We start from the raw sequence: 14875 nt of genomic DNA on the forward strand, positions 1-14875 counted from the left end.
GGGCAGGGTGGAGGGGACAGCATGGAAAAGGAGGTAGCAGAGGAGTGGGAGAGGGGAGTAGAGACCCCAGGAACAAGTGAGGGGAGTCAGGCAGACGAGAGAGCCCGCGGTGGTGGAGGCCAAGCCACCAAGGGCAAGGCCACAGGAAGAGAGGAGAAATGGGGTAAGGAGGGGGGAAGGAGAGTAGAGAAGGGCCAGATGGCCATGCGGAGTTTGGGGTCAGGAAGCAAGGGAGGGAGGCAGGCAGGGGGAGCAGGGCACAAGAGAGCAGGCAGTCAGACAGAGTTACCCAAGAGGAGAAGTAGGTGGAGGAACGGAGTCGAGACCCAGTGGGGAAAGAGACAGAGAGAAAGAGAGTTAGAGAGAGCTGGAGGAAGGCCATGGGGTGGGGAGAGGGGAGGAGGAAGAGGACAGGGTGCCCGCTGGGTCCTACCTGCTCTGCCACCTCTCGCACAGACTGGACGCTGGTTCCATATAGGTGGCTGTTGTACTGGCCAGCCTCAATGAACTTGTGCGCCTGAATGTCCTTCTCCATTTTCTCCCGGGACGACACAAAGTGGTAATCCCGGCCATCTATCTCATACTCTCTCTTGGGCCGTGTTGTATCTGCCAGGAAGTCACCCCACCCCCTAAAGATCTAACCACCATCCCTCTAGCACAAAAGCTGCCTATGTCAGCCCCCTCCCCAGAGTGCTCAGCTGGTTCTACAGCGGAAGGGACTGCTGGGGAGACCAAGACTGAGAGGGACAGAACCACCCTCCCAGCACCCTCTAGGTCCTCCAAGTCTCTGGCCTCGAATGACAACTATGGAACATGAGAACGGCTGAGAAGCACCCCTTTTCCAAGAATCCCAGTGTCCTCCTGCACCCCAATGCCCAAAAGTGGCTCTGCTTATGGCCCCCATGGGCCCTGTCCCCACCTCCCTTCTCCATCCTAGGCCTTAGCACTCACGGGGAACACAGGATCCAAACTTGTCGGGGAACTCAGAGAGAAGATCATCATTGGCACGGTCCTTGGTGGGCCCGAGGATGATGATGGGGCGAGCATAGTGCACTGAGGAAAGAGAGCCAGCTCAAGCAGAGAAGAGAGCTAAGGAGCAGGAAGGGCTGAGCCAAGGCAGGGGGCAGGGCTCACCTTCCATCTGAGTCACCGTCTCATAACTCAGAACCGAGTCTTCCCGACCTAGTAAGAGGTAGTGCGTCTGCAAGGGGCTCTGAGACAGGGGACTTAAGGCCCCACGTAGCCTTCCTGAAGATATCAAGAGAAGCTCAGGGCTCCTCTCACCTCAGGTCTTCCCAAACTGACCCTACTTACCCTGTGATCCAGAGCTGGAGCCCCAATCCTAGGAAAAAAGTGTGGGCCATGTGATTGGTTAAGTGAGTCCTCCACCCTTTTGCCCAAGCTCATCCCCTCTTCTACTTACCTTGGCCTTTAACCTTGACCACTCCCTTCGCTCAACCCTGTAAGAAATATAGAGGGGGAGGGTATAGAGAAATGCCTAGGGAGGGGTCTCATAGCCCCTACCTGCTAGACCAACTGATACCCCCACCTCCCAGCAATCCCTGGGCCCCTGTGCTCTTAAATGACATGTCTGCCCCAAAGGCTCATGGGAATCATAGTGCTCAGGATGACCAGCAGACAGACTCCCAAGAAGTCAGAGGGCAGACCCACCCCCTATTGGCTGCCCCCCATGAGGATCTGGGGGGCTTTAGTGCCTGTGACAAGAAGGCTGAAAGCCCTGGGAGCCTCACCGCCGTTTGCTGGGAATAAAGCCAATGTCATCGGTCTCGCTGTCAGAGTGGACCCGCCGCGCCTGCCACCACTCCTCATCACTGGCATCGATTACATGCAGCACATCCCCAAAGCGGAAGCTCAGGGCCTGGCTCAGGAAGCCACAGTCCTTGGTCTTGTCGTAGTCAAACAAGGCCCTGGAAGGCAGGTGGCCATAAGTCAGAGCCTGGCTGAGGACTCCAGCCACCCTGAGACCCAGCCCAGAGGTTCGGGGCCAGGGGTCTATAGCAAAGCACAGCTGCTGATGGCACTCCCACAGGTGCCACGGATTCCGAGGAACCCAAGAACTGTCTGGGAACCAAAAGCTCTACTATTACACATAATTGCCACAACTATTAATTGTCATCCAGTCTACGCTGTGTAAGTGATCAGACCAGCTATTGATTCAGTACAATTTCTAAGATAAGATCTAGAACACCATCTTCCCAAGAAAGCAGTCTGCAACATGCATGCTCATCACGGTCACAGGGGTAACCTGGAATCTGCTCAAATTCCTAAAAAAAGAGATCACTTTTTGCGGACTCTGGTTACCTCTGGTTACCCTTATCAGTATCAAATCCCTGTCAATAAGCCCTTACCCCTGGGGTCAGGACAAGGGGAAGAATGACCACTGGCAGCAAAGATGAAGAGCAGAGGAGTGAGACAGGAAGAAATGTCAGGGTCATCCAGCATCATCTGGGAGTCAGAACTGACCAACCCTGGGAGCCAAGTAGACCCCAGCAGGGAGGAAAGGGCTTTGAGCCAGGTGTCTGGGCAGATGGATAGTAATGCCATTCAGCAAGAGAGAAAACACTGATTCAGCAAGACAGAGAGCACAAGTACACAGGAGAAAGATGAGCTCAGTTTGGGATGTGTTGAATGTGAGGTGCCTGTGGGACATCTCAGTGGACATGTCCAGAAAGCAGATGGCCAGAACTGCATGTATCGACCTCTGGGAAGAGGCCAGGCCAGAGCTGACAGCTCTGAGAGACAGGTGCAGAGTGGAGCAGCAGACTGGGCCATTTGAGAGGACAGGAGCCCAGAGGAAGAGAAGTATAAGACACAGTGCCTACCCCTGGGAAGTACGAGAAAGAGAAGCCAATGGGAGGAGCCCTGAGAAGGAATCAAAATGCCACTAGAGGAAAAAAGGATGACGTGAGAGAGCTGTGGTCTACCTTTCTTGGGCTACGCCATCCCAGAGGAATGTGCAGGCTGGGGCAATATTCTGAATAACTTAGGGGCCCCCTGCTCTGCCAGGCATTAACTTTTGAATTAACAAATTGTGGGGCAGCTGGGAGGTCCTAGAGGAAGTATCAGGGTGACCAGGGGCTGGAAGGTAGTAAGGATACTTGAGGCTAAGGCTATTTTCCAACTGATATGGAGTATTTCAAAATGCTAACCTGTGCAGCTGAGCCTCTGAATACCAGCTGAATGTCAGGCCTGGATGGGGAGTGGGAGCCAGGCAGGGTTTAGGGGGAAGTGGTGGCTGGGGGCTGAGGGTGGAAGTCACAGAACGAAGAGGTCCCCAACACAGGAAGCATCTGACCTGATGTAAAAACCCCTTTTGGGGTTGCTCCGCAGGGAGGCAGTCCCTGAGCCCAGGCTGCTGTTCATGAGCTGTTCCCGAAGGTCATGGATCTTGGCCTCGAATCGGCTATATTCTGAGGAAGGACAAAGTTCCTGAGCTCTGGATCCATCTTACTACCACCCTCCCTCTGTCCCCACTGAAATCAGAACTGAGGATACAGCTTTCTGAGGATATCTTAGCCCATGAGACGGGGAGCTTCAGGCCTGGTACCTTCTGGTTTATACTGAGCGATAATCGTGACTGTCTGACCTGCATTCTTCAGGGCAATGGCAGCCTGCTCATGGCTGGCATTGCGGAGGTCAACACCATTGACCTACAAGAAAGATGAAAGGCTGAGTCGCTGGGAGAAAAGGACCAGGCTCCAGCCTACCCAAGTTCCTGCCCAAGAGCCCTGGGCCTTGCCCAGAGGGGTGGGGGTGGTGTGGGCACAGGCTGGCCTTCTCTCACCGAGAGGATCTGGTCCCCCTTCCGCAGCTCCCCACTGAGGTCTGCAGGGCCCCCAGCCAGGATAAAGGAGATGAAGATGCCTTCACCATCCTCGCCCCCTACGATGTTGAAGCCCAGGCCCGTGGATCCTCGATGGATGACAATCCTCCTTGGTTCTCGGGGAATGTCTTCCTCCCCCAGCAGGTCCTTGGCTACTGGGGAGTAGCGCCGAGGGGAAGTGGGGGTCATGGCTGTGGGGTAGTCAGTGCCCAGGTAGCTGCTGTGACTGATCTCGTTGTCCAGGTGCTGGGAATACGCTGAGGGAAGATATGAGAGAAAGTGTGACATGGAAATGGATGGAAGGTGCTAGAACTCACTATCCCACTTTCTCCCTAGGGAACCAGAAAAGCCAAACTTGGGTGAAGGGAAATTATTTTGCCAGAGATACTAGGGTGGGTGGTAAAGTGGGGGGTGTCAGATCACAGCAATGTCGGGAGCAGGAATTCACAGGTGACATCAGGGGTTGGTTATCCTAGGGGAAAATGAATGAGATTTCATGTCCTAGATATGCTAGATGATGAAGTCAAGGGGAATATTAATACCAGGTTTTTAGCATTTTCATTTGGTTGCAGCATCTCTCAAATCTCAATCTATAAATTTCCACTTCATCTTTTTTTTTATTTTGTCCATCCATTTGAAAAACTGAGGTCATTTGTCTAACAGAATTTTCCACATTTCTATTAGAGAAATTCTAATAGGGAAATCACTGCTTGCATCTCTGTGGTGTTAACATGTGCCCCTGCTCTGTATCTCCTGTGAACTGATAATCCATACTAGAGACTTAGTCAGATTCGAGTTCGATTTTTTGGCAAGAATACTACATTGATGGTGCTATGTACTTTCTACTGCATCACAACAGGGTACAACAATGTGTAGCTGTCTTTCTGTTAGTAAGACTAATTGGTTGGCTCAGGTGTTGTCACTCTTTCACCTAAGTTTTAGCAGCTATTGGTGATTACTGCCTGGTTCTGATACTTCACTGGGCGGGGAGCAAAATAGTGATGTTCTACTTATTTATTTATTTGTTTGTTTGTTTGTTTGTTTGTTTAGAGAAAGGAATATTTATTAGTAGGAATTCTATATAAAAAAGAACTTTCCCACATCAATTATTTGGTTACTCAAAGTGCAGTTTGTATAGGAAAAAGAGAATAAATGCTTGACTCGTTCCCTTTACTTGCCAGTTTTCAGAATGAACAAGTTCCCTAGCATCCTCCAAAGGTACCTATTATTTTGAAGTACCATTATGATCTCATAGATTTGAACACATTTAATGAGTTTTGGTTGAATGGCCATGAGAAGCTCCTTTTATTTGGCTCCTGTGTCTTTGACATGACCCTAGCGGCCTTAGATATATTCCTTCCTTTCTAGTACAAAAGATGTTATGAGCTCATCTTATACATTTCTTGCCCAAAATTTGGAATCGGCCCTTTCTCCAAGGAGCTAAGGTTCCTTCTGGTAGGTCACAGTACTTAGAAATACTATCAAGTGACTTTAATATAGCTTCATAGTACAATTTCCTATTTCATAGGGGTAGTCATGCTTCATTATCCTTTCCCAAAAATTTCTTAGATATTCTCCCAAATGTATTTTTCCAATTGAACTTTAGAACCAACCTGCTAAGTTTCCAGGGAAACCTTAGGGGGTGGGAGCATTAAACTCTGATTAGAATTGAATAAAATGTACAAATTCATTTGGACAGGATTGAGATCTTTAGCATACTAAGTTTTTCCATCCAGAAAGATGGCGTGATTCTCCATTTCTTCCAGTTTTTTGTGTCCTTCGGTTTCCTCATTTTCTTCATATAAATCTTACGGACTTCTTGTCAAGTTCATATTTCTAAGAATGTTATAGAGTTTTTTTCTATGGTGAAAGGAATCTTTTTACCTATTATATTTTTTTATTGCTGGGAAGTTACTAATATTATTTTTCTTACATATGGCCACATTGTTAACCTTCCATTTATTTCTAAGTTTTTCAGTTAATTCATTTAGATTTTAATCTAAATGATAGACAATAATATTTATAAGTAATGACAAGCTTGTTTCTGCCTTTTCAAATGTAACATCTATTTATTCTCCCTGCCTCACTACAACTACCTGAAATCTCTAAAGCAGTGATTCTTAAGCAGGGGAATTTTCCCTCTGAGAGTACATTTGGCAATATTTATAGACATTTACATTTCTGGTTGTTCTGACTGGTAGAGAGGGGTACCACTGTCATCAGATAGAGGCCAGAGATGCTATTAAACATCCTACAAAGCACACAACAACCCCCCACAACAAAGAACTATAGAGTCCAAATATGTCAACAATATCAACATTGAGAAAACCTGCTCTAAAGCAATGTAGAATAACAGCAGTAATAAGGGGCATCCTTGCCTAGTTCCTAACTGAATGGACACATTGCTAGGATTTTATCATTAGAAAATGTCCGAAAAAAAAAAAAAAAGAAAAGAAAATGTCCGTTGTTGGTTTCTGATAACTACTCTTCATCACATTAAGGAAAATGCCTCTGTTCCTAGTTTATGAAGTTTTTATATCTGAAAATAGATGTTGAATTTCATCAAATGTCTTTCCCACATCTATTTGAAATGAACTTACAGTTTTTCTTCCTCAACCTTCTCCTACAATGAATCAAATGAAGAGGTTTTCTAATATGGAACTACCTATAGTTTTCTGAAACAAACCCTATTTTGTGAAATGTTACTCCCCTAATATGCTGTTGTGTCTGATTTGCTATGTTATTATGAGCATTTACATTTCTATTCAGAAGCAAAACTGGCCTATACTTTTTTTTTATGTTATCTTTGTGATCATTTGAACTGTCCTTATAAAATGAAATGTAAAACTTTTTATATTTTCCTATACTCAGAGAGAGCATAAGAATAATCCATTCCTTCAGGATTTGATAAAATTAGCCATAAAACCTACCAAGCTTTGTGCCTTCTGGGGGAGAGACTGAGGATAATAATTTCTAGTTTTTCTATAGTAATCAATTATCCATCTACTCTTCAACCACAGGAAGTGGCAGAAGTTGTAGCTATTTCACAAGGAGCATCTAAAGAGGAACAGTCACTGGGGATGTCTTGGAGGTAACTGGGATGGATCATGGGGAGCTTTGGGATTTGGAGGGCTCTCACAGGTTGTGATGTCTGGGGGAGCATAGCTGTCACTCAGGTAGGCATTGCTGGGCTTGGCCACCTTTAGGTAGACAACATCATACGTGTTCTTCAGGGCTGCCACAGCATCCTCATGCATGACGTCCTCCAGCCCCACACTGTTGACCTGGGGTCAAGGGAAGCAGAGCTCAGACGGAGCCAGAAACAGCCTCAAGACAGAGGCACTGGGGGTGAGCTGATAAGGCAGCCTGGGTCTGCTCAGGGCCAGTAAGTGAGACCCAAGTGTAGGCTAGAAAAGTGATAAGGGTCCTCACCGCCAGAATCTTGTCTCCAATCTGCAACCTCCCATCCTTATGGGCGGCACCCCCTTCAATAATCTTGGTTACATAGATGCTATTATCTCCAGGGATGTGGGTTCCCTACCCCCCCTGCGATGCTGAAGCCAAGACCTGGATAGAGCAAAGGGCAGAGGTGGGTGCCCAGGTGCCTGAGAAACAGGCCTTGGGCAGGGGACAGTTAACATGAGGGTGGCAACATAATGCATCACTACCTTTAGGCCCCTTGATGAGCTTGATCTCCATGAGTTTCTCAGCCGGGGGTTTCCGGCGCATGACATAGAGGCGGACTATTGAGCCTGCCTCCTTGAGAGCCTCCACCGCAGCTGAGTGGGTCACCTCCCGAACATCCACTTCATTTACAAACAAGATGCTATCGTTGACCCTGAGGGCAGCAAGGCAGGCCTGAGCCAGGAGCTTCCTGCCGCCCTGGCCCTTCCATTCAAGGGAACTGGCATCCTAACCCCTGTCTCCTCTTCCCACCTGAGGCGGCCATCCTGGGCCGCAGCCCCTCCGGGAATGATCTTGGTGATGAAAATGGACGGGTCGTCACCAATGTGCGGGTTATCGGTGCCACCTGCGATGCTGAAGCCCAGACCCGAGTTACCCTGGGAAGAAGGAGGGGAAAAGGGTCAGCTCTCCTCACTGCCCACTCTTGGCAAGGTGAGTAGGGAGGAGAATGAATTGGGGATCTGTGACCAGAGAAGAAAGGGATAGGATTAATAGGATGGCCACCTGGAAAACAGGGGCAAAGAGAAAAGCACAGACAGGGAACAAAGGGGACCTCAGTTGGAGGAGCTTGCTCACCCTTTCCAATGTGATCTCCTCGTATTCCATTTCCCCCTCGGTCCCATTCACCTGCAACTCCAGCACAGACCAGAAACAGAAACAGTGAGATAGACATTCCCACCTGAGAACCTACCCCTCCCCTACTGCTGGGACTCAGGTTCTCCCTTTCTCCCTCTTTCTGCAATGCCTCCAAAATATAAACAACTCACATATCCCGGGGCTTCTAGGGTGTCTGTGTTGACAATCACAGGGGGAGAATTGGCCTGTGAGAGGAAAAAAAGAGATGAAAAGCTTCCTGAGCCTTGGCTCAAGAAGGAGTCGGTAACCAAGAGTCTTACCAGGCTGGCTACCTTCGACCTCTTAACCAAGCCTGCTCTGCTACCCCTAAGAGTCCCTCAAGAACCCAGCCTCAACCTGTATTACACACACACGCGCACACGCACGCACGCACACGCGCACATGTGCGTGAACCTAACTCTGCCCAGCCAGGGGCCCCTGAATGTGGAAGGAGGTGTCTGAAGCTGGAAGTTAGACAGCCAGATGGGGGAGCAACAGATGGTAAAGAGTGGGGGGCAGGACAGGCTGAGGGGGCAACCTCTCACCGGATGTAACACCACATGGTGTTGCATGCCTTATGTGCTACACATACACCCCAGGGTTTATGTCCACCGGATCCTGTCCCCCGTTTTTGCCGCCATCCCTCTCCCTATCCACCCACATGCACCTTCATAACTCTCCCTCAGCTTTGCCCCTCATCTTCACACACATTTGCTCTAAACCCTGGGCCCTGAGAATCCAGGGTTCCCCCAGATGCAGGCCCCTCCCTCCCTGTCGCCCACCAGCCATCCAATCCACCCCTTCCTCTAGGGACCCTGTTGCCTAGCAACAGTATCTAAGCCCAGCCAAGGCCTGGGGAGACCCACCTCCTGGAGGCCCTGTCGTCAGGACAACAGGAGGTGGGTGGAGCGTGGCCTAGGGGTAACCAGACTCCCCAAGTCAGAAGGGATCTAGTAGCCCTGCCTCTCCTGCCCTGGGCCCCACCCCCTCGTTAGCCAAGCCGAGAGAAGTCCAGGCTGAAGAGGTTGATGGGCGCAGTGCATCCTTAATAACCACCCTTCCTTCCTTCCCTACGCCCCTCACCCTACGCAGTGCAAAGGACGTCAGGAGGGGGAGTGGTGAAAGACATCCGGGTCCTATCCTCTCATCTATTCCTTTCCCCACTTCATTCACGAAAGGGTTAAAGTGGGGCGTGCCCAGGCCCCTGACGTTGCCTCGAAGCAGCAAGGTCTCTAGACTTTGGGGCGGGGCCAGCTTTAGGCTGGTCTTAGGGGCTTCCCCAATTGCCAGGGCAACGAAAACCACATCTCCATGGTAACGGGGAGAGGCTGCCAAGAGCTTCCTTCCAGGATCCCCAACCTATGGCCTCCTTAAACAAATATTTATTTAGAGCCTACCAAGAGGGAAGCAGTCTTCACGATTCCCCAGACTCCTCCTTCTCCCCCTCCAAAGGGGTCTCTGCTCTCTCCTGCTGTTTCTCAGTACTACACATTACCAATTTCAAGCTGTATGATAAATTTCAAACCCATAAACCTATTAACACCATCCTCTGAGCCTTCAAATGCTGTTGTGCAACCAGTAGTCACTGACACCAAAATCTCATCCACATGTCCATCTTTCATTCCAGAGGCTGTGGTCAATTCCCATCCACATCCTAGAATCCTCCTCCTCGGGCCCCATCCTTCATCCAGGACAATCTTCTTTGCTTCTCATCCCTCTCTACGTCATCCCACATCTTCCATCTACATCACTGTTCCACCTTTCAATTTACATCTTCCAACCCCAACCACCATTCTCCGTCTGCTTCCCTGTCCCTATCCCACCCTCCAGCCCCATCCCTTACTACTCTCCTGCCCTTATCCTCCATCTCAATTTCTGATTCCCCAGAGAGATCAGCACCACTCCAGCCCTTACCTCATGTTCAAACCCTCAAGATTCTATCCCCAAATCACAATCCTTCATTTTCAACCCACTCCCCATCTCCTCTGAAAATTGGGATTTCTCCTGTCCACCAGCTCAGGCCTTGTCCTGAGCCCTCCCTCCATGCTTAGGCCTCTAGCACGCTCTCCTTCCACTACCTGAGCTCTGACTCCAGCTCCCTAGCACTGTACTAACTACCACCTCTCAAGCGTCCCTTCTCTCATCTTCCTCCTCCTCCCCAGGAACTAAATGGCCCCATCTACAGTCTTCTTTCCTTCATTCTTTGCAGTCCCCCAAGTTTCTTAGGAATACTCTGTACCATCTCCCCATCTCCAGGGCCTTACTTTCTTTCCTCTCAATGAGCTGCCTTGATTTCACAGTCTCATCTCAGTATGTCCCCTGCCCCGGGATCTCTTACCCTTCTGTTGTCTCTCCATTTTGCTACAAGCCAGAGTATGGTCTTTCTCTCTCCAACTCCTCTCCTGTCAGCCACCTCCTCCTCACCCCAGAACCCACTGCAGTCCAGTCCCTGCTTCCTCATCCCTACACTCAGAAACTTCTTCACCATCTTCTTAATGAACTGTCAGCAACCTCCCGCTTCCCAGGGCATCCCACAGGATACTGGAACCCCAGCCCTGACCCCACAGTGTTACCCTCAATCTCACAGTTTGCCTGGTGTTCTCCATTTTCCTCCCCATCATGTGCCCCCAGAAGAGAAGACCGAAGTAGAAGATGAAAAGTAGACTAGAGAATGTGAAGTCTCAGAAACAAGGCCTCCCCAGGACTGAAGAAGGAAAGTCTGATGTGAGCACAAAGCAGAAGGGGAAACAAGTGGTGGTAAATAATAATGGGACAGATGGGGTACATAAAAAATATCTGGGTGGAAGCGAGAGCCCAAGAGGATGAGAGAGGGGAGGCATGGGAGGAAAGGAGAGAAGTGATGAACAGTGAAGGGGATAAGGGGGAGGGGGGGAGCTGGCTGGCCAAGGAATAGTACTGATTAGGCCACAGAGGACCTGAGCTGGGGATCAAGGAGAGGGAGGAGAGCGCGTGGGAGGAAGAGAGAGACAGCATCAAGAACCAGCCAGCCAGCAGGGAGGGAAAGGCAGCGAGGAGGGGAAGGAGCACAGGAGCAGAGCAAAGGCTGGGGCAGGGGACAGAAGCAGAAAAGCCCCACAACTAGAAGTCTTAGGCCACACAGATGGAAAGAGCTGGAGACTAGGGGGACAGGGAGAGCTAGGCCCAGGGGCCAGAAGTGGGGGGAGGAGGCAGGGAAGGGACAAGAGCAAACAAGAGCAGCAAGACCTCTGAATAGAGCTCTGGACATAGAAAATGAACACAGAGGTGGAAAGTGTGAAGGAATGAAGAGGCCCTGGGCTTGGTGAGCATCCTGGGGGATGCACACATGTCAACACATGTGTGCAAAGACATGAAGACACAGACAACAGACACACACACACACACCCTGGCTTTAAGCTCTACACACACTCCCACTTTTGCCTGGCCTGTTTCTTCTCTGTGAGAACAAGGTATTTCTAGCCCCCAAAAAACCCCCTTCCCCAGGCCCCAGGAGCCCAAGACCCAGACCCCCAGTCCCAGCCTCCCACCACCTACGGCTCTCTCCCTACCGGCCCTTGGGGTGGTCGTAGTTCCGAGGCTCCGAGGGCCACACTGGGGAAGGGGCAGCCTGAGTCTCCTACCTTGAGGGGGGAGAGGTGGGTGTGGCCCACGACCCCGTGGACGGCCTCGAGGTGGGACAAGTTCCTCTCCGCCACGTGCACCAACTCGGGGGCGTTTACCTGGTTGGGGAGGTGGGCCGGGCTGTGCTCCAGAGGGGGCGTGTCTTCATCTTGATAGCGGTATTTCTGAGGACGGGGATGGAAGTGTCACTGGGGCCAACCCAGTGCCTCGGGCTCCTGGGCTGCCTGCCTCCTCTCCCCGCAGCCAGTGCAGTGCGAAAGGCCTTGGGGCCTGACCAGCTCCTCCCCCTCCCTCTTCTCCAGCCCATTGGTTCCCCTCTCTCCACCCTCTCCACAGCCCCCTCTCCTGCCAAGGCTTAGGCATCTCTCATCTCTTCCCAAATCCCTGCCCTATCCCCCAACTCTTCCTCAGATCCTAGGACCCCAGCTTTCTACCCAGCACACTCCCTCCCCTGGCCTCTGTTTCTTCACCCCTTTCCCAGGCCTTCAGTTAAGTCTCTCCATCCCTTCAGAGCTCCAGCCCCTCTGACAGTGATACCCACATTCTCCATATCCATCCCCAAATTCTTTGCTTCTCTCATCATCTTCATCCCACTTCCCTCGATACTTATTTAATCCCACTCCCCATGTTGTAAGCTCCTTCCTCCAAGCTACAGTTACTGCTCTTCCTACCCATTCCATCCCATTGCCACCTCGCTCTCATTGCCTCAGTGGCCCCACTACAGCCTCTACCCCATGAGACTGGCTCTCCAGCACCTTGCATGCCCGAGGCAGGGACCACAGTCAGGCCCTTCAATTAGCAGGTATTTGGCATCAGCTCCCCAGGCAGGACAAAGCTAAACCTAGCCAGCTTTTCCTCCAAAGGCCCCCACTGGTTCCCAAGTAGTCAGCAGAGGGGCCCCAAGAGTCCGGCCCCACCCCTACAAATTCTCACAGCCCAGGCAGCTAATCGGATGTACTAGAAGGGGATGAGGGAGGAAGGGGGAGGACAGAGGCAGTTGGGCTCAGGAGGGGGCCAGGAATGGGTGCCAGGTTCAAGGTTCCCTGACTGGGGAAGAGGGTGGAGTGTTGAGCCTCAGAGTAAAATCCTGGTCTCCCTCCGGCCTTTTAGAGTGAAAGACCCAACATGACCCCTGACTCCCTTCTCAAATAACCACCTGCCATCTCAAGGGCCTCCTGTGTTAGCTTAATAGGAACACCAGTAAACAAGATTAACTGAGAGCCAGAGAGAGAGAGAGAGAGAGAGAGAGAGAGAAGAAAGGGCAGGTGGAGACAGCAGTGAAGGGCAGCAATCCTGCCTGGGTCCTCCACATCAGCCTCTGCTCTCGCATTGTTCCTCTCCTCAGGAGCCAGCCCCCACAGAAGCAGACCCTCCCAAACTCCAGGCTCAGGGAACATATGCAGGGCTCCCTCAGAGACTGGAGAAGACAGAGTACACTCCTCGGTATACATAGATCAAAAGAGAAGGCAGAATTTCCCTCTCAAAAAAGTGTCTAAGAAGCCGAGAGTACTCCAACATTTGGAGGGCAAGATCCAACTGGAGGAAGCTTATCGAGGTGAATTCCTGATACTAGAGTATGATTCTGAAATTTCTGAGGATGATGAACCAAGGTTGAGAATGTAACTCAACTTTGGCTATAACTCAGGATACAGTAAGAGAATAGGAGGAGGGAAATGGTGCTGGCAACATGAAGATTCTCAAACCCAGGACAGAGAGACAACTAACATCGGGAAGTACCTCGAAACATTTGAAGAGCCTTTAAGCAGGAAAATATGGGCTTGTGAAGATACATTTCTTTTCCTGGTCCACAGACCTGGAGAGAGAATCCTGAGCTCCAGGTTTCAATACCATGGGCACAAAAAGCAGAGAAGGAAAAGGAGGGGGGAGTATAAGCTAAATAGTCCTCCTCAAAGGCTGAGCCATCTTAGATAACAGAATTTGATGAACTGCAAGAGATTGTTCATTCCACACCATGAAAAGGTGCTCTTTGGCCTTGACAGCGCAAGAGCCGAGTGACATTTACCCAGAACTGGAGGGTCCAGGAAGAAAGGGAGGAGGCAGTTCTCTCTCATTTCACAAGGCCCCCCAATTCCCTGCATGATAAATGAGGTGGGGCCAAGGGTTGCAGCTTCAAGTTTTAGAGTCTGGGAGAGGTTTGAGCCTAATTCTCCTCCATCTTCACCCCCGCCTCACAGAGAAAATTCCTGAATGATGATGAAATGTCAGGGTGCACATAAATGGAGGCATAGGAAGAGACAATTCATTGTTTATTCTGGAGGGAAAAAAGGTAATTTTTTTTATCACAATGAGACTGCAGACACCTCTCCTTGCCCCACCTGCCCACGGAGGGGGTGATCCAGGACTGAGGAAAAGGCTCCTCCAGAGTGGGAGACAATGTGACAATTAGGGAATGAGGAAAGGGTACAAAGTTCCCAGAATGTGGCTGACGGAGGTTAGGGCCTATGTTCAGCCCTTGGAAATTTTTGAACTACATGTAGTAAAGGGAGAAATAAAAGGAAAATTTTCTGAAGAGATGGAGGGGAGCATAATTCGGAAATTGCATACTGGGAGGTGGGAATCAGGGTCAGCACCTCTCAGTCACAGATGACAAGACAGCTAAAGAAGGACAAGCAGGAAAGGAGGATCCCCTCTTTTACCCTACTAGGACTCAGGGCCCGAACCTGCCAACAGCTCAGATGCTATTGGGACCAAGTCTGAATGCCCAATATTTTAGGGAATAAGACAAGTAAAAGGCCTAGGGGGTCACTGTTGTTCCTTCCCCCTTGGCGCCCTCCTAACTGGTGCACTAGCTGCTCAGAATGACCTGGAACTGAGGCTTGAATCCCCAAAATAGAGGGGTGTGAGTGAAAGTGGATGATGATAGGAGGGGCGACCCACTGCATCTGTCCACCAGACACTGCAACCCAGAGACCCCGCGCCAAGTGGAAGGAACAGTGACAGCACTTGAAGCTTGCGCCCTGAGATTTGGGGAGTCTGGGGAGAGGGGAGCAGGGCCGGAGCCCGTACCGCGGCACGTACCACGCAGAGACACATGGAGGCGAATCTGTTCCGAGCCGACATGGAGAATGGGAGGGGGACTGAGGGGAGGGG

General features: G+C 50.6%; 1 protein-coding gene across 1 annotated transcript in view; it reads right to left on the reverse strand.

The window, feature by feature from the left end:
• DLG4 (discs large MAGUK scaffold protein 4) overlaps positions 1-14875 on the reverse strand; it is a 22487-nt gene that overhangs the window by 2293 nt on the left and 5319 nt on the right. Inside the window, 17 exon segments of the mRNA XM_015597412.2 lie at positions 434-606; positions 952-1053; positions 1135-1182; positions 1315-1342; positions 1424-1460; positions 1752-1928; positions 3317-3431; positions 3569-3671; positions 3806-4101; positions 6984-7128; positions 7277-7376; positions 7378-7411; positions 7513-7682; positions 7781-7905; positions 8105-8155; positions 8296-8349; positions 11764-11928. Coding sequence (XP_015452898.1) covers positions 434-606; positions 952-1053; positions 1135-1182; positions 1315-1342; positions 1424-1460; positions 1752-1928; positions 3317-3431; positions 3569-3671; positions 3806-4101; positions 6984-7128; positions 7277-7376; positions 7378-7411; positions 7513-7682; positions 7781-7905; positions 8105-8155; positions 8296-8349; positions 11764-11928 — 1923 coding nt within the window.

Source organism: Pteropus alecto, unplaced genomic scaffold (genome assembly GCF_000325575.1).
Source record: "Pteropus alecto unplaced genomic scaffold, ASM32557v1 scaffold398, whole genome shotgun sequence".
Taxonomy (NCBI): domain Eukaryota; kingdom Metazoa; phylum Chordata; class Mammalia; order Chiroptera; family Pteropodidae; genus Pteropus; species Pteropus alecto.